Source organism: Dromaius novaehollandiae, chromosome 14, assembly GCF_036370855.1.
Source record: "Dromaius novaehollandiae isolate bDroNov1 chromosome 14, bDroNov1.hap1, whole genome shotgun sequence".
NCBI classification, from domain to species: Eukaryota; Metazoa; Chordata; class Aves; order Casuariiformes; family Dromaiidae; genus Dromaius; species Dromaius novaehollandiae.
The window spans coordinates 21966897-21989411 of NC_088111.1; the positions used below are offsets into that span (position 1 = coordinate 21966897).

The 22515-nt window shown below is 37.3% G+C and overlaps 1 protein-coding gene across 1 annotated transcript in view; it reads right to left on the minus strand.

Moving 5' to 3' along the window:
- LOC135329905 (gamma-2-syntrophin-like) overlaps window positions 1–22515 on the minus strand; it is a 163928-nt gene that overhangs the window by 79959 nt on the left and 61454 nt on the right. Inside the window, exons 6-11 of the mRNA XM_064519947.1 lie at window positions 20066–20109; window positions 19903–19948; window positions 15541–15555; window positions 13659–13678; window positions 4252–4281; window positions 1593–1611 (exon numbers count right to left, since the gene is read on the minus strand). Of these exons, the coding sequence (XP_064376017.1) occupies window positions 1593–1611; window positions 4252–4281; window positions 13659–13678; window positions 15541–15555; window positions 19903–19948; window positions 20066–20109 (174 nt within the window). The remainder of the gene's footprint in view (window positions 1–1592; window positions 1612–4251; window positions 4282–13658; window positions 13679–15540; window positions 15556–19902; window positions 19949–20065; window positions 20110–22515) is intronic.

The following is a 22515-nucleotide window of genomic DNA, read 5'->3' on the forward strand; positions in this document are numbered from 1 at the left end:
TGTGTACCCCTAAAGCAATCTATTTTCCATGAGACTTTAGTTTCTTCCCAATCACCACTAAAATGAGTACTTGTATCAAGTCCAAAGATCATCTTGTTCATTGAGTTTGGTTTCAGCCTATACTGGATGGCTGCACAGACCATCCCAGAGACAAGCAGGTGAGCTCTGTCTAGTTCAAAAGGAGGATCATTTCTTCAGTTGCTCAGCTGCCTGATCATATTGAAAGAGTCCTTTTGTTGAGCCTGTAGTATAGGACTCCGGGCACGGGATCATGCACTGGAGTGGGTAGGATAGTATAATGCTTGCCAAAGATTTCTTCATGCTTGCTGTAAGAGAGGCAGGTCCGATAAACGCCCCAAATTAGCATTTTGTATCCAACATGTCTCTCTCAGTTTCTTTCAGTTAAGCATTGCTTCTCTGTTGTGTTTCTTGATAGTCTGTGACAGCGTGTTTAAAATAGCACTATGCTACTGACAGGAAAATTTGCCAAAGAGAGTGGAGTAGCAATCCCCCTACTACCCATCACACATATGCACTATAGCTCTCTTGTTCCTTGTTCCCTTCACCCTCCTATACTGTTATGCAATGCCTGATGGTCCTCCTTGCAGCACAACATTAGTGCAGCAACAGAAACAAGACAGTCCAGGAGAAAGAACTTTTTCTTTGTTGTTCAGATGAGGGTGATATATGTATACAGAAAGACATATGAGATTGTGAGGAAGAACAACAGGCTGCAAACCCATGCATGACCTCTCATGAGGACTGTAATTGAACCAGAATGATGAGCCCGTGGTGTTCAGAAAATCCGTAGTGGAACAGCTGTACTGCATTAACAAAATGTGTGCACCAGCCTAGCACTCTACACCCTCCATACCTGGGCTTTCTCAGAAAGAACACTTAGGACATAGCCCACATCAAAAAATAGTGTGGAGACTGGCAAAGTAGGACTTCACACCCAAACTGAGAGTGTTCCAATGTAAATGAACTCTTCATGTAGATGTATATATTACCAGATTAGAGACTGAGTTCCAACTTCAGTCTGAATTCCCTGTCTCTATGAAAATTCTATCTTGTTTTCATGACACCTGTACTCTGGCTGTAGCCAAAAGCAAGACAGCAGGTTTGCTTGCTATGGAAATTTCATCTGATCTTTGAATCCCAACGTCACTGACATGCCCAAGAATAGACTGGTATTCTACATGTTCATGCTACCAGGATTTTGATTGAAATTGCATCAGCGACATTCCTTGTAACCACAGAAGGACGGATGATGTATATGCATACAACACCACAGTTAAAGTAGTCTTCCTGTTTCAAACAGCTCTTCCTTGAACAGCAGTAACAAGGGCTAGATTCCAAATAGTGCTAGCTAGCTGCAGGCCCTGAAGCAGGCCCTTTAAAATAGAATGATGGTTTTTGTAAGGTGAAAATTCCTACTTCAAATGTGGAGTGTTGATTTACCTACAGCAAATGTGGAGTGTTGATTTACCTACAGCAGTTTTGCACCCACGTTTGCATTATCTTATCCACGGTTTGAAGTGTTAGGCTCTGTGATAAAAAGCTCCTCTGCACACGCACAAAGGTGCAGAGACACAATGGCAGATGGAGGAACTCAAATAATACCAGGATACACTTCTAGATGGACTGTGTGTCTTTAAACCCAGGTTCTGGAGTGTGTCTCTGAGTGTGTGTTCGTGATCATAAGGGGATCTGCATCAGCAACTGGAGTGTGGCTATGGGCCTCAGAGACTCATATGTCCATGAGCCAGCAACTGGGAAACTGGGGATCTAGGGGCAGTGACTGGACAAACTGAATGTCGAAGCCCAGCTACAGGAGGGATCCACATCATGCATTTGTATATATGTGCCCCACTACAGACCTGCCTCCTGATCAGCCAGAGAGGGGACCAAGATGAGGACATGGGTACTGCTTGTGTCTATGTGAGTGCTGAGTGTGTCTGTCCGTGTTAATCTGTGTGGCCAGTCATGTGTATATGTATATATATGTTGTATACATGTGTTTGTGTGGGCGCCTACTGGGAATGTATGCTCAGCCTTGCTATTGGATGAATTTAGGGACACGGAGCTGTGACAGCCTCACCGCTATCACAGAACCACGGTATAGTTGAGTTCGGAAGGGACCTCTGGAGATCATCTAGCCCAACCCCCCTGCTCAAGCAAAATCACCTAGAGCACATTGCCCAGGACCCTGCCCAGATGACTTTTGTGTATCTCCAAGGATAGAGACTCCACCTCTCTGGGCAACCTGTGCCAGTGCTCTGTCTCCCTCACAATAAAAAAGGTTTTCCTTACGTTCAGATGACTGCCTGTGTTTCAGTTTGTGCCTGTTGTCTCTTGTCCCATTACTGGGCAGCAGTGAAAAGAGTCTAGTCCCATCCTCTTTACACCCTCCCATCAGCTATTTATACACACTGATAAGATCCCCCCTCAGCCCTCTCTTTCCCAGGCTGAATAGTCCCACCTCTCTCAGCCTTTCCTCATGAGAGATGCTCTAGTCTCTTAATCATCTTTGTAGCCCTTTGCTGGACTTGTTCCAGTAGCTCCATATCCTTCTTATGCTGGGGAGCCCACAACTGGACACAGTACTCCAAGTGTGGCCACCCCAGGGCTGAGTAGAGGGGAAAGATCACCTCCCTCGAACTGCTGGCAATGCAGCCCTTCCTAATGCTGCCCAGGATACTACTGGGCTACTGGATTTGGCCTCCCCCTAACAAAGTGGATGACCATTTATGCTCTGAGTGTTTTGTCTGGTATCTACAATAAGGAACAAGAGCAGGTACCACAATCTAGCCTCAATTTAGTGGCTAAACAAATTAATATTGCCTGTAATATTAATAACAGCTATGAGACCTCTTCGCCTCTTGTTTAGATCATCCCCATTAAAGTCAACACCTTTTTGAAGAGAAACAGAACTTATATACAGCTTATATAATGATCTTTACAAACCACAATCCAAGAAGTAGTTCATGCATCTCACTTATGATCAGAAATACAACAACTCTATTAAGAAGTTAATTTTATGTGGGATTAATTCTTTTATACAACTTGTATTTTCCTTTCCCATTCAGGAAATGTACAAGATGCAAAATGACTGAGTTCCACTTATGGAAACAGAATAAGCTTGATCTTGTACAATTTTATTTACATAATCAACTGAACATCACTAAGTCTTTTCTAGTTTCCAGTTTGGTCCTCATAATAACATGGGCTAGAATATATCATGTTCTGTAATTCTTTACACTCTGATGAAAAACGGAGGGTCATCCAAGATAAGGCAGTGATTTATTTGATAGCACAAAACACTGTTTAGATAGCAAAAGGTACGTAGGGGAGGGGGAAATAGGAAGAATGGATACTGCTTCAGAGAAGCTAACTACCAGTTGAGGTGCAGAAGTGTGACCAAAAATGAAAAAAACAGATTAGTTTGTGCACATGATGTAAGGATCAAATAAAGCAAGAGTGGAAAGTTCTTCCTAGTGACTGTCAGTGATAACAAGGGACGTCACACAGTACTTGCCCTGAATCTATCAAGCCCCGTTTTAAAAATAGGTGATTTCTTTTCCTATCAACACTTTCAGTGATGCTAGAGATTTATCCACAGATAGTTTATACCCTTTTGTTCTTATTTCAACATTCTCCTTTAGCTTAAATATTTGGTTTCCCTCCATGGCATTTGGTTTTATACAGATAGGAGGAGAAGGAAGAAGGAGCAGAGTGAAGTAGTGGGGAGCAGGGCTGGAGTAAGTGAGGAAGAGGACTCACTCAAAGTTCACTCCCTCTGTGAGGAGGCAGCAGGCTGTGGTGGGAAGAAGTTGCTGCTGCAGACAGTGCGGGGACACCCCACACTCAGCTGGTAGCAGGCACAGTTTTGACCTACTGGATCTTTGGCTCCCATTGTGCAGGGTGTCAAGGGTTGTGGTCCATGTGCTCAGACAGGGTGTGCAGACAGGGTGCTGGCAACAATGCCAAGAGGAGGGTGGATGCAGGTGTCAGTGGTGGTGGTGATCAAGTTCAGTAATCATAAGAGGCAGAAATACGACTGATCTAACATGACCTACTTTTAAACTTGAATTATATTTTGATCTAATCTTTATTTGTCTGATGTACTTTACAAAAATGGATTAAAATTAAGATTATTTTTCATCTTATTACAAGCAAACTGTTTAGATCACTCTTACCCTTCCCCCTCAACACCCCCCCCCCCCCCAGCTCTGTTAAATATAGAGCTACTGTAATTGCTTGCTCCAGGTATTTGCACAACTCCAGGTATTTGGTGATTTTTGTAAAAGGATCTGCTATATCATGTGTCAGTTTTTCAAAACTCTAAGACAAGGATCACCTAGATCAAAATGAGGATCACATTTTAAGCATAATAAAATATATAAATTGTGATCACTCATCCTGCTTTTACTCATGCATTCAATATTATTTTCCCTTATATAAACTGATGCAAAATTACTTTTAATTTCTGAACTGTATTTGTATTATTTACAGTTTACATGCAACTCTAATAGCGACCCTATTTTTTTGTTCTTTATGACTAGTACAATTTGTTAAAACTCTTTTGTAGGTCTTTCAGAATTTATGAAATGAAAAAGGCTAACTGTTATAGGAAGAGATAGAGATACCTGAGTTTGGAAGTAAAACTTTTTTAAAAAATATTATTTTTTTAACCTGTAGAAAGTACTGCTTTAAATGGTAGCTGTTCAGACCTACTGTCTATGTGCTTTATCTAAGTGCTACATTTTGTGCCTGTAACTTAACAAAGACTTAAATTCTGCTTATAGCTCCTTTGTGCCAAGAAGCTGCATTCTTCTATTGGTTTTAATTACAATAATTCAGCTTTTGTGTTCAAAGATTATGCATATCACACATTTTTGTAATACCAGAGTACTTGCTGCTTTTCTTACTCAGGGAATTAAGTGATTGTGAAATAGGTGGTGGTAAAATAACAATACTGAAATCTAGAACTATTAAATTCTGGATGCTTTCTTAACATGTTTAGTGCTTCAAAGTAAGTCCATTTCCAAGAATATATTACAGAAATCATGTAACATTTTTAAGTATAAAACGAATATAGGTACCATATGGTGTTACTCTATTTTTTAAAACTTTTTCTTGATTTTTTTTTATTCTTTACAAAAGAACTCTAGAGGTGCAAAAGGGTGCAATTTCAAATGGCAAAAATGTGTGTTAAAGCATGTGAGGTTTATCATTTTCATGTTAAAGATGCTGAAGACTGATGGTATATTAGAAGTTGATTCTTAATAAGGAATGCTGACAGATGCATCCAGTGATGAAATGATCCCATTTCTTATGGTATCTGGCAAACAGCAATGATGAATTGTGTATCCCACAATATTTTTCAGTAGTACTGTAATTTGCTTATTTTATGTAGTTTTATTTTTACGAAGGGCTGGGATACAGAATGCCTATGGCAAACTAGCACCTGGAAAAATGAAACGAAACTCATATCTTTCGCATCTAAGGTAAAAAATATTGCTAAATTATTTGCCTCGCAGTCAGATAGGAGGGTTGTTCTGCTATGACCAAATCCCCAGAAAAATATCCCAGGAAAGTTCTAAAGAGTAACTGAAAGAATGCTATTTTATAGCCTAGGCAAACTATGAACACCAGCACTTCATTCTGCACTCAAATTAGCATTCTTGCTATTAATGTAAATTTTTTTTCTCTTTCTGTTACTGCCTACCAACATAGCAGCAGCTAATTTTCTAAAATACATGGTAAGTCTTAACTAATGAAAGCTCCTATATTAAACCCTTCAATAAATGCTACTAAAAAAAGGGTTCATCTACTTCTTTCAGCTCCTGCTTGGGCTCTTTGATGCATGCAGCCATTCTGCAGCTATCTACTCACCGTAAGAGGTATTTACTGTCCACATAGTGGACACAATTAAAGTGCTGTTTTGGCACTGATCTGGGACAATGACAAGAGAACTCTGAGAACTACCAAGATGAAGTTCTGAAAATAAAATCTTCAGAAGCTTGTTATCTTTTTTTCTCTGTGTAGTCCTCGAAATACACTAAAAAGCTTTAACTAAACAGAGACCTGTTGAATGTTTCATGGTTAAAGAGTTCCTCCACAAAATCTTACTTTTATGCAATTGCAATTTCTCTTATGTCTGAAAATCCCATTTTGTTTAAAGTTCACTTATAAATCCTTTGGCAAGCTCCATGCTTGCTCTGTCTGACTGAAAAAGTAAACCTTCTAATAATGGGAATACCTAGCAGGGAGAGTTTGGAATTATTTCAGCAGGGGTTCCAGGAATGCAGCTCCCCTTCATTAATATACTCAGGGCGGAAGGATTCTGCCCACATTGTTTCTTTATGTCTTTGTGTAACTGGAGATAACCTATTAGCCTGGAGCACACTCCAATCTTCTCAGTCACTCAGTATTTGGCCATTTATTTCATGACCCATATAATCCATTTAGAGAAATAAAACTAACAGCAACATATACGGAAAAGAATAAGGCATCACAAATTAAATAAATTACATTTCATACACAGAAACTAGTCATAGAAAAGACGACAGACAAAAACCTCTACATTTCTTCTTCAATATCCAGTAACAACTTAGATCAGTGATGGAAATCAGCTAGAGTAAGAAAATACCAAAGGTTTTGGCTTTATTGTTTTTAAATGCTATTTTTTGGGGGTGGAGGGAACGATGTAAGCAGAAAATTCAGAAAATGCCAAAACTATCTTCAAAAGATTAAATGCATTTCACATAAAGACTTTGAAAAAAAGGGGAGACTCAATGGATCCTCCTAAGTCATTTCACAGCATAGCCTTGCCAAGTTGTTCTAGGTAATCTCCATCATTTTTCCCTTCCTCTCTCTTCAGCTCTCATGAGCAGAAAGGATATGGAGAAGGGAAGTAGGAGGGTCAAGGCTATGAAAGTACATACCTTAATTCTGTTTGCTCTACAAGCTTTGATTAATTAAGTTTTTGTTTAAAAAAAGAGAGACAGACGGACAGAGAGAAGGGAGCCACTTTAGCTCTCGGTTAGTCAATTGCATATTGTAAGTTTTTATATTTTTTCTTTTTTTCTTTAACAGCTACTTAACTGACATCAATGAAGGCACTAACAAAAGCCCTAACAAAAACTCACTGAGGCAGATTTTCAACTTTTTCTATTGCTCTTCTTTTTCTTCCCTCGCTGACATTTTCCTGAGACTTATTTGCAGTCTCTCTGGAACACAGAGTTTGATTATCCTATTCCATATTTCTTTAGGTTTCCCATGACAAAACATACAACCTCACAAAAATGTACACACACTTCTTCTCTACATGTTCAATATAATCTTTACAGAGATTCGTTTATTTCCACTCTACTGCATCTGCATTACTTGAACACATGCCAATTTCAGGAAATACAGACTGTGAATTGCAACAAAATGTTCAGGTGATTTAACACAATACTGCTAAGTTTCTGTGCAATAACACATACTTTTTTGACTTGCATTAATATAGTAGGATTTAATTCCAACAAAACTTTGCAATAATGTATATACAATATTTCAGAAAATGTGTACAATTTTATTGTCTCTTTTTACTGGTAATAATTCATTTAAAAATGGTTCTTAAAAGCATCCACCTCTTCTTTCAGTACATCAAAAAAAAAAAAAAAAAAAAAGAGGAGGAAGAGATTGCTTTTGTTAGAACATCTGAGCAAGGCAGCAACATCTATATGGAAGTAAATGGATATGTAAGACCATCTTAGGAATCACCACATCCTTTCTTCTTCTTCTTTTTTTTTTTTTTTTTTTCCTTAATACTTATTTGATCAGTTTCTGACTGAATTTCATTTGGGAAAGGAGACATGGGAGGAAAAGGGATAGGGAATACAGAATCACAATCTCATTTAGATAGAAACCATTTATAACATCACTTCTAAACTCTCCATACAAAAGAGCAAATTAATTTACTACAATTAAGATGTCTAAAAATAATTTTGCAAAGTACTGATAAAATGGGAGAGCCACACAGCTGAAACGAAGAACCAGTGCCACAACATCCAAAGGCATCAGATAATCTACATGTGACCTGAGAAACTCTTAGCTACTGGTTCTTCTGGACTTGGAGGAATTACCTCCCAGTATTATCCGAATATTTCTTATATTTTGATAGAAGTCTGAAATTGCAGTATAAAAGCCTAACTATTAAAGTGAAATGTACAGTGTACTGTTGAAAAAATACTCATCTTGGCAGCATTAAGATAGATATTCCAAGAAATGAAAGAGGTGCGCAGTCTTCATATGTAGTAAAATATTTGTCTTAGCCTTCATTTATTTGATCAAACTCTCATACTATACTTGCCATATCTCAATTAACATGTTGTTGCTGACATCGTAACATTTTCTCTGTTGGGCAAAAGAACATGTTTAAAATGAAAAGCTCCCCACAGGAGAAACTGTAAAGCTTTGAAGAATAACCTGAAGATAAAAGGTCAGTGTCAGTTTCAAGTCAGAAATACATGTACATCTGCAAGTGTATCTATATATTTTAATGTAGCAAGTACATGTTCAATCTAACAAAACAAAAAGCATTTCACTTGCAGTTGTAATCTGTACTGCTCATTATTTCCTGCAGGAATCTTTAGGTATTTAACCCTCTATTGGTATTGAATGAAAACTTTACTTTTATTTTCTCCAAATTTCACATGGCTGCTGCCTCAAATATAGCTGAATTATGCATTAAAATTTAGCAGGTAGTTAAATCTACAGAAAATAACACTGTAGTTTTCACAGTGCAAATAAATTAATATCTTAAATTGTTTAAGGTAGCAGCAGATTTTAATAAATGACTTTAATAACTGGATATGTCAATAAAAATTACTTATTAATATGATTATGAGGCACTGCTACACAGTAAAATTAGTAAATGAATGGTTTAGCATAAAAATGTTTTTATTATTTCACATACATATCAAAAGATGAATTTATCAATTTGTGAAGGTATTTGATAATTCTCTTTCTCCTATTTTACTGATTTTATTAATTTATCACTACAATTCTACTCATATGGTTTTTATTATGTTACAAACTTCGATGTGAAGTATCTGCTAAGCAGTTGACCACCATGCACGTTTTTAGGCATGTATCTAATTCTTTCTAGTCAGCCTTTTTCTTTCTGATATTACGTAGATACAAACTCAAGGATATAGTCTATGTTCCACTTGTAATAGAACTTAAGAAGACTCTGTGCAAAGAACTAATAATAATTTACAAAGAATGAATGATGAAATAAGGGATGAGTGAAACGAAAATTTCAATATCTTAAGGAAGAAGAGCAATTTTCAAATTTTCCCTTGTGTCCTTAATGAATCAACCTATTCAAGTCCAAGTCCATCACCCTCTGCCAGACAAGCCAATAATATATTGAACTATTACAAAAAATAGCTGGAAGAGTTCAAAGATCTGGCAAAGACGCTTGATGACTACTGACTAAAAGCAGTTGAAATTCTGAAAATCTAAAACAACCCCATTGAATGGATTCTCTGTTTTAAAGAAGTACTTCTTATTTATTGATTCACTTCTGTGACATTACTCACATACTTAAAATAAGAAATATTTCTAAGTATTTTCCTGGATTGGTGAGCAAGATTTCAATTAAATTACCATTTGTGTGAAATACCAAAATTATATTAAAACTCACTAATTTACTATGAAAACATATGAAGAAAAAATGTTGCGTAGTACCTTGTGCTTCTTTTTATATTCTTAGATGCTCAGTTTTGTCTTTTCTAGTTAATGGGAAAAAAAGTTTACTGTCTTGAAATGGGATTCAGTTCAATGAAACTTACATCTTAACTAGTCATGTAGGGTTTTGTTTATGGTGAATACAAATAGGCATTTCTAGTGAACAATTCATTCCACTCTAGGGTAGCGCTCACTTTGGGGACAATGCGATGTGTCCCCGACCAAAACCAGACAAATCTCAGTAAAATCTTTCTGCACCATGTTTCTCTTCTCCACTAGGCACAGAGAGCACACATGCTAACACCTAGCCCACACCACACAACACCAGAACAGGAACTGTACTGTGCAATAGCCGTTTAGCACGGATTTCCCTGGGTTTCCCCCAAAGTCACAGAGAACATCATAGACCACTTGGGCTGTTCACAAAAAGTGGTGTGTCAAAGAAAGATGAACCTGATAACCCAGCTGTCTGGCAATTCGTACATAAGATGAGAGGCAAGAATTTATTGTCTGTGTGCTCAAATGCTACTTTGTAAGATTAAGTAGAACAAAGTAGATGATTTTTTTTAAAAAAACAAATTTAGTAAACCTGTTACAGAGTTCCTGCACATTCCTATACCTGTGCAATAGTACTCTGTGGGATATCCCTTACTATTCCTAACCCTGCAGAAACAAGCTTGTGGCACTTGGAAGGCCACTTAGAAGAAAGTTAAAAGGCCCTCTGCATGGTAATGGTCTTTTTATTTTTTTTCCCCCCAAAATATAAACAAATAACTCTTTTGCTATTATTATTTATTTTTTGATTTGTACAATACTGTTCTCTTAAATCTCTGTTGCATTATACACTTGCAGGCACACACACAAACCCATACAGAATTTTACGTTGAGATCTTCATTAACTAGAAAGGATTAGACTCACCACTGTTACATAATATGACAGACACATAACGTTTGAAGATATGGACATATAACATATAACTTAAGTATATGGAACTCCTGACCATTTTGGATAGAAGTGCATCTTTCCAAATAATATGATTTAATTAAAGGAAATATTTATTGATTTGACTTCAGTAGAACTTGCTAAGCAGTATTCACACAAACACACAGACAGTCACGCATGCGCGCACACTGATGTCTGTGGATTTGTGTGCCACAAGTACTGTACAATGGTTTCAGCATAAAAAGAAATATTAATTTTGCTTTGGACAGTTTGGAAATACAGCATTGAGCTACTGTCATTTTAAGAGAAAATTATGCTTTTTTCAATGCAGTAAAATGACAAAAATAGAAAACAATTTCCATAGAGCAATATTTATACAAAATGACCATTTCATATAACAGAATAACAATTTCTCTGTCTTTCTCACAAAAGAGGGTAATTTTTTACCCTAAGAATGTTAGATATTTTTTCACTTTTAATGCAAATAAAGACACTAACTTTAAAACTACCAAAGTCGCCAAATCATACTCCATATTGCCATGGAATCTTTTCCCAAGTAATGGTAGTCAAACAGTAGAAGGACATATGAATTTCACACCAAGACAACTATTTCCTTTCACAGTTCATTGTGAATGAAGCAAAGCTGTGATGGTATCCCTTCGCTGTGAACATTGACCAGATAGTTTTTCCTCTGTTTCCCATCTTTTAATCAATTATTTATCCAAGCAAGAATTGTCATTCTTATCCACTGGTTAGTTAGTCTACTTAAAAGCATGTCTGAGACAAGCATTTTGTTGAGAGCCTTTTGTAAAGCCAAGCAGACTATATTGATCACATTTCCTTTATCCACACGCTTCTCGATTCTTGACAAAGCCCTAGTAGGTTCCTGAGACATACTGACTCTTTGCCAGCAAATCATTTTTGTCTATGTGTTTGTTAACTCTATTTTTTTGCTACTTGCTAATAATTTGCTTAGTTCAGACACCAGGTTTTCCAGATCATCTTTTGCACTTTTTACTAACACATATTTGTCACCTCTCAATCCTCAAATACAAAGATACTTTAGACTCCCCATCAACAACATCTGAAAATAAAGTACTTGCATACAAGCATTGCTGAAGTGTTCTGCAGACACCACTCTCTCTAGGAAGAAAATGTCTTTACTTAGAGTTAGAATTTCTTACTGCTCCTTAAAATAGGGAATAATTAGGGTAAAATCAAGACAGCCTCCTCCTTCGATGTGGCAGTAAAGAGCCAGCACATCCTTCTGTGGCTCACCGTTAAAAAGACCCATTTATTCACCGCTCCTAGAGCGACCTTCCATTATGATATACAAGATAATTTATTTTATTTTGTTTTGACCTGATCAAGGAAATGCTTGATCCAGTAATTCTCTAGAATAAGTTCTGATCAGACATATGGTAGATGTATGATTTGACCAATGCAGACAATATTGGGATGCTTAAGAATAGTTTGCCCTACAACAGTGTGGCAGAGCTTATAAAAATAAGGACTTTGGTGCATTGTTTTGGACATAACTCTCTCTGACAATGATCTGAAATAGTCCCAAAATTAAATATAAACTAACGTACTGGGAGTTTGTCCCACAGGCTGTCTGTCCATGTTCCTCATACCCTAATAACACATAGACAGCATGGGAGGAACTGGTTCTGTGTTGTAGAAATATTTCTCAGTTGACATAGGCTACTGAAAAAAATATCTGTAAAATACCAGAAAAGTAATTTTTAAAAGTACAGTTACTGTAATTCCTGATTCGGTTTCATTGGAAGGAGTGTCCATTTTGATTTCTGTTAAATAGTGAAGCATTACTAGAAGAAGGAAACATCAAAGATTTTGATTTTAAAATTTTAAAAGGAGTAAAAAATATATATTCAGTTTTTATTTTAATATACACACCATCCAATGCAAAGGATTGATGCACACGAAATAGAATTTTGCAGGCTGTAAGGGTATTTTGGGGCAAACGTAGAACTGACATTTTGTTAGGAGAACTGACTGTTCGATTTGTGTTGTATTGGGTGATAATCTGATTAGCCATGAGAGAAACAAAATATCCATCAATATCCATGATGTCTTTAAGCTTGTCGTGATCTAAAAATTCAAAGATCTATTTTCTAATAATATGAAATGGAAACAGGCAATCCCTCACACAGACGGCAATAAATCTAAAATGAAATTTACATTAATCTTTTTGTTTTTATTATTATTGTATTTGAATCTGTTGCTAACATACCATTCAGAGAAACTGCCATATGCAATAATTAAAATAGTTAAACACATGCTTCATTTCCATATATCTCAACTGGATTAAACACTGGCTTATCTGATGACCTCATGAATATTTTCCTGAGTCAGGCCTAGGACAGGCATGAATACAAAATACAACACAAAAATTACAGTTTGGGCCACGGCAGCTCCCCTTCGTGCCTGTGTATCAGCCAAAATTTGGACACACTGTTATTTTAAGGATTCTATCTGCTTGCCCTCTGATGTTTGGTTGGTGCATATGAGTGAAATAATGCAAAGAATGGGAGAACTGTGGGATAGGATAGTTGCTCGAAGTTAGATGAAAAGGATAAAGAAACAACAATGCAAAGCTGAAGTACAAAATAAGGTGCAAAAAAACAGCCAAATTATATTAGAAAATAAAGCCATCAAGATAAGCCCATAGAAGGGTAGCAACTACTGCAAGTTGATAGCAAGTCTGTAGCAGCTTGAAGAACTGTGGAGAAAAGCAAATTCTAATAATTAGTAGTGTGAAACAGGAAAGCTGTGATTGTTGCTGACAGCCCAGCTAGTTGTTTAGATTCCAAGGAAGCTAGGATCTTTTAACCTTGCTGAAAGTGCAAGGATCAAGAAACAAAGCTATACATTTGGTGCAACCAAGATCAGCTATCTACATAACCATCTCCACAGTGCCAGCTGTGAGGCTGGTAAGCAGTAGATAGACTAAATTGACCTCCTTTCCCACTACTCCCAGATCTTGTAGCTTCCTCTCCAAATGTATTCACCCATGGTGACTCTGGAACACCTGTCAGCCAAACTGGCATGAGATTACACATAATCTTCCATTTAATAAAGTGTGGGTTATCTAAACTTGTGTCTATGCAGCACACTTCCTCACATACTCTAAGACTGAACCAGCAGGTGTTCTAAAACAGAAGAAATGAAGAACAAAAGGGGAAAAATTCTAAATACCACTTTTTAGTGCTACAATAAAAAGATTAAAAAAAAGCCAAACCAAAAAACTAAAAGCAGAGACTGTGTTCTTGAACCTGCCCCTTAATACCTTATCACTGTAGCAGGCACCAGTGAAAGAATCCAGTGTCTCTACCTTTACCACCAGCGTCCTTGTAGTAGTCCTTTGGATCACACACTACATTTCATAATCTTGATTTAGCTGTTTACAAATGACATCTTCATCTCCCAGGACGTGAACAGGAAGAAGTATGTTCAAACTATGCTGGAGGATGACTTTTCAGAAGCCTCCTCTTGAAGCAGATCACTGAATATGATCATGGTGCCAAAGGAAATAAAGCAAGCCAGAAGAATGACTCAGTAATCCTGCGGCAGGCATTCTCCCACTCATTAACTATTTCGTATGACATTAACAATGCTAAGCATAAAATACAACCCCACATGAACTGAGACTACCCAAACCTCATTGCTGAGCGCCTTTTGAACAGAATTGATGGAGTACCTCTCACCCGACTTACGCACATAGAAAATAGGGAACTCTTTATGGAGATAGAAGATGCAGGTGTGATTCCCTAAAGGTTAGATAGCTCCTCAAAACCTAACTTCCTGCCTTTTGGATTAGATAAGTACTCTTAATCACTAGGCTATTGTATTAATAGCTTCAGAAGCTACTGTATTGTATACAAAACCCAAACCTGTTAGTTTATGAGTTCTCTGAACCCTAAACAGATCTTAGGAGTGAGGTTTCCTCTTTCAAATAAATGAAAAATCTTACGTAGGAAAGAAGCACTGAAAAAACAAGTATCAACGCAGCTCTGGATGTATGCAGTACCAGAAATTTAAACTTATCTACATTCATCAGAAAAAAAAAAAAAACCCCACAGACTCTAAAGAACTTCAGTTCAAGGCTTTTTATTTTTTATTTTTAATTAAATAGATCACTCGCACATATTCCTAAATTCTATATGAATTTTACTTTAGCTGTTTATGTCGTATGTTTGTGTGCATGCATGTGCACTCAGGCACTGTGTAATTCAATGAACATGAGATAAGAAATATTAACCTCCTCATAGGCAGCAGATAAAGGCATCATTGACGTATTCCATCTACAAATAGTGGCTACTGACAAACAAGGGATTCCTACAGCTGCAAGCTTAGGAACATTAACAGACTTCTTTCTGAAGCATTTCTTCTCAACTACAAAGTCACATACCATATTCAAATAAGGAAATCTTTATTCTGGGTGAGAAAACTCAACTGTTATTTCAGGGAAATGCAACTTAGATAAAAATAAGAAATAAAACATCCTCCATTCTTTCAGGAGCTTTGGCAGTAGCCTACCTAATCTGATACCATATAGAATCAGTCCCTTCCTAAACTACTTGACCCATTTATCAAACCTCACTCTGATTTTGATAGCAGGCTGTGGTTGTAGAAATGTCTCTTTGCAGATCTGTCTCCAGGTCCATTGAGATCTCTTTCCCTTCTGGAGCTTCTTTCAGCCATATGGCCTACAGTTGTTCCAAAATGTTTTGTTTAGTGATTCTCATTGAATTCCCATGCACAGTGCAAAGAGTAGCTTTACAAATTTCTCTATCGTTCCTCACCACTGAGAATAGCTGAGTTACACTGACAGTTCTTCAGTGTTCCTTGGTACTGAAAAACAACCCTTAAGGGATGTAACTTACAGTTTTGTGAGGAATAGCTTTCAGAAGGTTTAGAGTTTTGTATGTGCAATAACAATACAAGCAGCAGGAGGGCAGTTCACCAATATAAAACAGATCTGACTCAGTGCTTTACTGAGATTCTGTCTGTTATTATTTTAGAGATTCAGCCTGACTATATTAATCAGCACTAAGAAATGGACTGCAAGATCATGTAGCTGCACTTTATCTTGACCTAGAGAGATCACCTCCAGGTAATAAAAACTAGTTTAGTTTCTTTGCCCATATAATTTCTGCCTTGCTGATAAGACTGTCAAAACCCATGTCATTTATGATTGCTACAGATGCTATTCTGAGATACACTTGTCAGTGAATCAACTGATACTGCCAATAAACACACAACAGGTGGTAAGAACTTTTACCTATACTGCCTTTTACTGCATGTCAGAAAAGCAGTGCACATGGGCAGAATATGAACTGGCTTTATTTTGGGTGAGAAAACTGAACCATTATTTCAAGAAAATGCAACATACATAAAAACAAGAAATAAAACATCCTCCATTCTCTTAAGAGCCAGTAGTCTACCTAATCTCATAGTGTGTAAAATCATTCCCTGAATACAGTCAGTCTGATAAATGAACTAAACCAATTTAAAACTAAACAATGTTAAATGCAGGAGAAAACATTGTCATGGTTTGTGCTTCAAAACCACATGAAATAATCAGAACAATAAATGAAAAAAATAAACATAGTATTGACCCCCATTTTTCTTTAAATCAGTGAGAATGGTGTGTGTCCATTCCCTTTAAAAAACAAAATTCAAAAAATTTTTCATAATTATAGGATTAAGGTAGTAATCCCTGTCTAATGCCTTGCATCTAATGCCAGCACACGGAACAGATGCAATGAGAACATATTACTGCTAGGAGCCATTCAGATACTCTCAGACAAGAGCTGGTGATGTGTCAGTAGCATCCAAAATCCATAGGTTCTCTCTGCTCTGTGCACTGCCTACTCCCATCTCAGCCATCTCCTCTCCTCTGTGCATGCCAACACATTAGTCTGAGGATGTAAGTACAAGTGATTCTTAAACTATGGTAGAGTATGAATTGGAGGAGAAAGTATAAGAAATACTGTCAGAATCAATACTTTAGCCCAACCAGATTACATGTGTTGGTAAAAACATTCTGGAAATTCAGCTAGCAACTTCTGGCTTATCTCTTGTCTAGATTCCAATAGGTAATATGAAGTAGCAATTGATAAGTATTTTCTAATCTGGGGTACGGCTGCAAGCATCTAAGCACTGAAAACGCTATGGAAGGTATTATATACAAAATAACATGTTTCAGAAGAAGAAAGTAATTCCCTATTTTAATTTTTTTCTGCAAAACAGAACAACCCTACTGACCCCCCAACACAAACCTTTTCAATGAAGAGATAAGAGAGTTTGAGATGCTACCGTTTAATTAGGAGAAGAGAGAAGCTCTTAACATCTTAATTCTATAAAGCAATATAGAAAACATTTTAATAATTTTTATTTTAAGCAAACTGAATGCTCTGTGAAATTACTGGCCTTAGAAATATCAGATAATCTTCCCAATCTTTAGATCCTTTTTTACTGTACTATACCTCCTTAGAACTCACTTGAAGACCTTAGTCCCCTTCTTGAATATTATAATGACCATGAATATGCCAGAAAGAGTCAGTATACGGTACTAGCACTAGTTATCTTAATTCCATTCTTTAACTTCAGGATTCCTCTAAACTTAACAAAAACTTACATACTGTTAACACTTCTCAAAAATCGACATGAGTGAGCCTCAGAAAAAAAAGGAGATACGTATCTATCACATTCATACTTTTACTTCATGAATAACAGTTTGGCTTCTCTTAAGGAACTTCACCAGATTCAAAAGCTATGCACAAGCTACAAGTGCATTCCATAGCATGCTGTACAATCCTGGACAATCGTTTCTAGAGAAGGGGACTTTTCATAGTGGTGCAGCTCCCCTGTAATCCGCACATACTGGTTTTCACATGAAAACCATGATACAGCAGTGTGTGCCTTATTCTCATCCCAGCCTGCAGCTGACATCTTTGTAGGTCAACTTTTTAACTTCGTATATCTTTGTATTTTTTTTTTATTCCTCTCCTTTTTGCTTCAACATTTACATTTAGTCTTATTAGGTACAAAGATTTATATTAGGGTTATTTATTATCTCTATCCCTCTAACATCTGGCAGTATAAGCTTGGAGTTAGCATGTGTACAATATGTGCACTCAGACTTGAAGGTAGGAAGTGCATCTTGGTCCTACAGATACAATCTAAAAGAATCTTCAGAAAAGAAGAAAAATCTGCAACCAATGTTTAAGTACATTTCTTACATTTTAAGACACTATTCATCAGATTTGGGGGAAGCTTCTTTCTTTCAAAGAAAGTTTCTTTCTTTTAAACTTCCCCCAAATCTGATGAATACTGTCTTAAAATGACATACAGGATAAGCTGAAATTTGAATGGGGTTATCACCACTGCTTTCTCTGTTCCTCCCATTATTGCCCCAGCATTTAGACACAGTCTAAATATAAGGATAAATCTTATTTTTATGTACTAGTGATATTTCTGTAACACTTGAGAACTCCTAACACAAAACAGGTACACTGTGCTAAGCAATACAGCCCACAGCAACAATAACTACATAACTATATATATACGCATGAATGTAGGTGTATATACATGTAGTGAGAACACCTGCTGAAGATCTGGTGAGGAATCAGTGACTGGCAGCGTACATAGTAGCAGGCCCACTGTGTGAAACTATGCACTGACCAAATTCCCATCAAGGTCAGGCATGCATATTCCATTTTGTCAACAACGTCTAGCTGCTTTCCAGACAGTAGCTACTCAGGTTAGCACAGCTGAGATGAGGAAACAGTTGTAGTAGACTTAAGGGGTCCTTAGGAACAACAAGTTGACTCCCACCTGGGCGTCTGACCTGTGTGTCCTACCCGTGCCTCCAGCAGCCTCCCACTGGCAACCCCTCCTCATGGTTCCTGGGGCTCCCCATGCAGTCTGTAGAGTAAATCCTTTGTTAAACTTATCCTGCTTAACCCCTTATGAACCTTGAGTGTCTCTCTCCGCTGGTATCTGACCCTCTCTTGTCCACCTTGTGGTCACAATACACATATAAATTATATATAATATTATACATATATATATACATGTGTGCACATGTGCACATACACATACATATATATATGTGTGTGTATATATATACACGCACACATATAACCTGCAAAACTTGAGTCCTTTTTAATCGTACTGAAGGCAAAGGGTATCAAAGATTTTAAATACCTGAGCAGGAACATGACACTCACCTCACATAATCTAATTTTTCAATGTTGCTCTTACAATCAATTAAAATAGATTCTTTACTACAGTAATTCAATCCTTATTCCTGCAATGCTAAAAAACTGAGAATTTTTGTACTGTTTAAAAGTATTATCAAAGTACCTAAACCCTTTAGGACCACCTACAATACCAGTGGATCAGGGACTATAACAAAGTCATACTCCATAAAGATCATACCTCTGTGCATAAATAAATAAAGTTACAAATACACACACATGTACATATACATACATACATATTTAAATATATATATATATATATATATATATAAAAAAGACTATTCAATGTATTTGCCTTCCCTGAGAAACTGTAATTGTGCATACCCACAGGACTGTTGAGTACCTGTGGTAGCATACCTAAGAAGGTGATGTATGTTTTTTATATGTTTAACATTAATTCTTAAATAGTGAAGCTCTTTTAATTTTTTATTTGCATTCTATTCAATTTTTATGGCAAGTAGCCCAGTGTACAGTTCACAGAAAGAAAAAATTCATCATATGTTCATTGGTGAAACTGATAAAGTTCGTATTCTGGGAAGAGCAGTTGGGCTCCACTGAAGAGAATGGACATAACCTACCAAGATTTGGCATTTTTGCCTTATTTTCTGCTTTTAAAAATTTATTTTTTCTAAGGAATGTAAAAACTACAGTAAATGATAATGGAGACTGGACTCTGGAACAGTACGTTTGTGCCACAAGTGCATGTATCCTAATGTGAAGAACAGTCACAAAAAGGTACCTATAAAGAAACTATAAATAATGTGAACAGGCAAAATAAAACTCTTAATGTTCACATGCCTGACAGACCTGGCTAAAGCACTGTGTCTTTACAGTGAAAAAATAAACTGCTATGGTACAAAGCTAGAGAAAAAACAGTATGGACACAATATTCTGCATGTTATCAAAAAATCAAAGTAGAAAGACTTACCACTTCTTCATGGGTAGCACTTTCTACATTAATACCATTAACCTAAAAGCAGATATGATAGAGAGAAAACGATTTGCAATGTGTAAGCTGGCTAAAGAAATAGACATAAAGCCAAGTATGAAACAAACGTGTCTGCAGAACAAGCAAATCTTTACTGACCTGTATTATTGCATCTCCTATGAATAACATTCCTGTTTGGTCAGCTGTGGGATTACAAAGAGAGTACATTTTAATTGAAAAAGGTAGTGAAAAATAACGCTATATTGCCTTTCAGCATTTGGTTTAGCGTACTGTTTATAACAGTCATCTGAAACTGCTTTGCTTGTGAAAAATACCAGTGGCACAGCAATCAGTTACCATCCTGTAAAGCTAATAGATTCCTTCCAATTTTAAGCAAATTAAGAGTTACTTTCCATGCACAAAGAACTTATTTAATATGGAGCACAAGTGTAATTTCTCACTAATGCAGGATTTCATTAAATTATGTGGAAAGCGTATTTCACACTTTTCATTAGTCTTCTACAAAAGGAAAATAGGAATTTTGAAAACTGCTTAGCAGCTCCTTTCCCCCCAAACAAATTTACAGGGACTGCTATAATTAAAGAGGTTGTGCCTAGAATATAATACCACTCTTTAATATGAAGTTTGAGTTAGCTTTGTTCCTGAGAGTAACATAATACATTATTTCAGTGTGTGATTTGCATGTGTCCTGCCTTGCAGAATTAATGGGAACACTGTAATGAAACTGTAAGGAAAAATAATTCTGTATAGGTACAAACAATGACATTTCCGGAGGTGTACTCACTGATTTTTAAATTTCGTAATTTTTAGTGGAATTTGAGGACATTTACCTCTTGGAATTTAGTACTTAATTAAAAGCAAGGCTCTGATCCTACCAAGATTGATGTGGTTAACTTAAGTATATGAACAGTCACATATACGATTGTGTAGGACAGGATAGTGAATAGGATTGAAATTCTAGCTGAGGTATGAGAGGATAAAGTCAAAGGGTGCAGGAGGCATGCCGTGCCCACTGTATGAGATTGAGCAGTGAACAGAGAAATACTGTATGTGTTTGTATGAGCAATAATGAAGCACAACAGAAATGGGTCAGCAGCTCAAGCAGCTGTTGTTGACACTCCTTATACCTATGCTATATGGGTTTTAGAAGTTTTGTTTCAGACTAGTTAGTCTGGTCTCCCAGACTGAATGGTCCCACAGCCCAGGTGAGGCAAAGCTGCCTAAGGAAAGCTATTGCACAAACCTTCACTTTCTGGGATGTTGGCCCCTAAGCAGCCCATCCAGAGACGCACCAGCATCCTGTTGTTTGTGCCACACAGTGACATACTCCTGATGCCAGCAGTAGCTATAATGGGCCACATCGGCAGAAGTAGGCCTTACTTACAAGTGATACAATGGTACCTGCTATTTGAACCTCCTTACAGTGAAGCAGAACTTCAACTTCAGTTGAACAAAGGTGTAATACCAACAGAGTAAGATTTCAACCTTCTCCAGGAGGGCACCCTTAATGAAGCAGTCCTGGCCCTCCTGGATATTATTTGGTCTGTGTGGGGGTGATGGCAGGACCCACGCTCCAAATCACTGCAGCAAAGCAGCTGTAATCATACATACTTCAATGGCTGCCACTCAACTAACCTACAGGCCTCCAGTATGATGAGGATGTCATGCAGCAGGCAGTGTTGTTTCCTTGAGGGCCTCTCTTCTTGGCTTGTCTGGGAGACCAAAGCAGCTGATGTCACCATTGGAAAGATTTTAACTGGAAATGGTGACACTTGACAAAAGAAGTACAATAAAAGAGAGGTGGGGGCACAAGGAGTTTGAAAAAAAGTTCTGAAAACAACAGAAGGGCCAGCAAGAAGGGAAAGCCTACTGAGCCAGGAGAGGTTTGGGTGGAAGATGAGTTGCTGGTGGAAGAGTGAATCATGAAGAGCCAGAGGCTGGTAGTTGTAACCATCCTCCTAGTTGTTGACCTAGCCATGACCCACTACCTAATTCTGGTGCAGCACAGCCGTATAATCTTGACTCAGACTTCTGTGAAAACTGCTACATTTTGAGAAAGAGCTATAATAAAATATGCAGATAAGCATCATGCAGATAAGAAAGTCAAAATTACAGACACAGGTAAGATTGTTCTGACGGGGCTAGTTTGCAGCTGAAGATGGAAGAGGAAAAACACTGACATGAAAAGGTAGAAAATCTCAAGAGACAAAAGCAGGGAACTGGAAGATGGTAATTCAGCAACACTGAAGATCAAATCTCTTCCAGGCAACAAAGGAGGCTGAACCTTCCCCACCTGGCTGATGACTTCCAGGCCAGCAAAGACTCACTAGGTGTCCCCCAGGGGTAATGAGTACTGCAATACCAATGTATCGTGTGTATTAGCCAATATATATTACAGCTTAAGAGCACAAAGCATTTATATTCTTGCAGAGTCTCTGCACAGTTGTGTGTGCCCAGACAAAGTAACTGAGAGAAGGTGGGTTACAGGATTGATACCAAATGTTCTGTGATCTGAAACAAAACATTGAAAATAAGGACAATCAGGAGATTTGCTCCAAAAATGCAATATTGCTCCAAACCAAAACAAT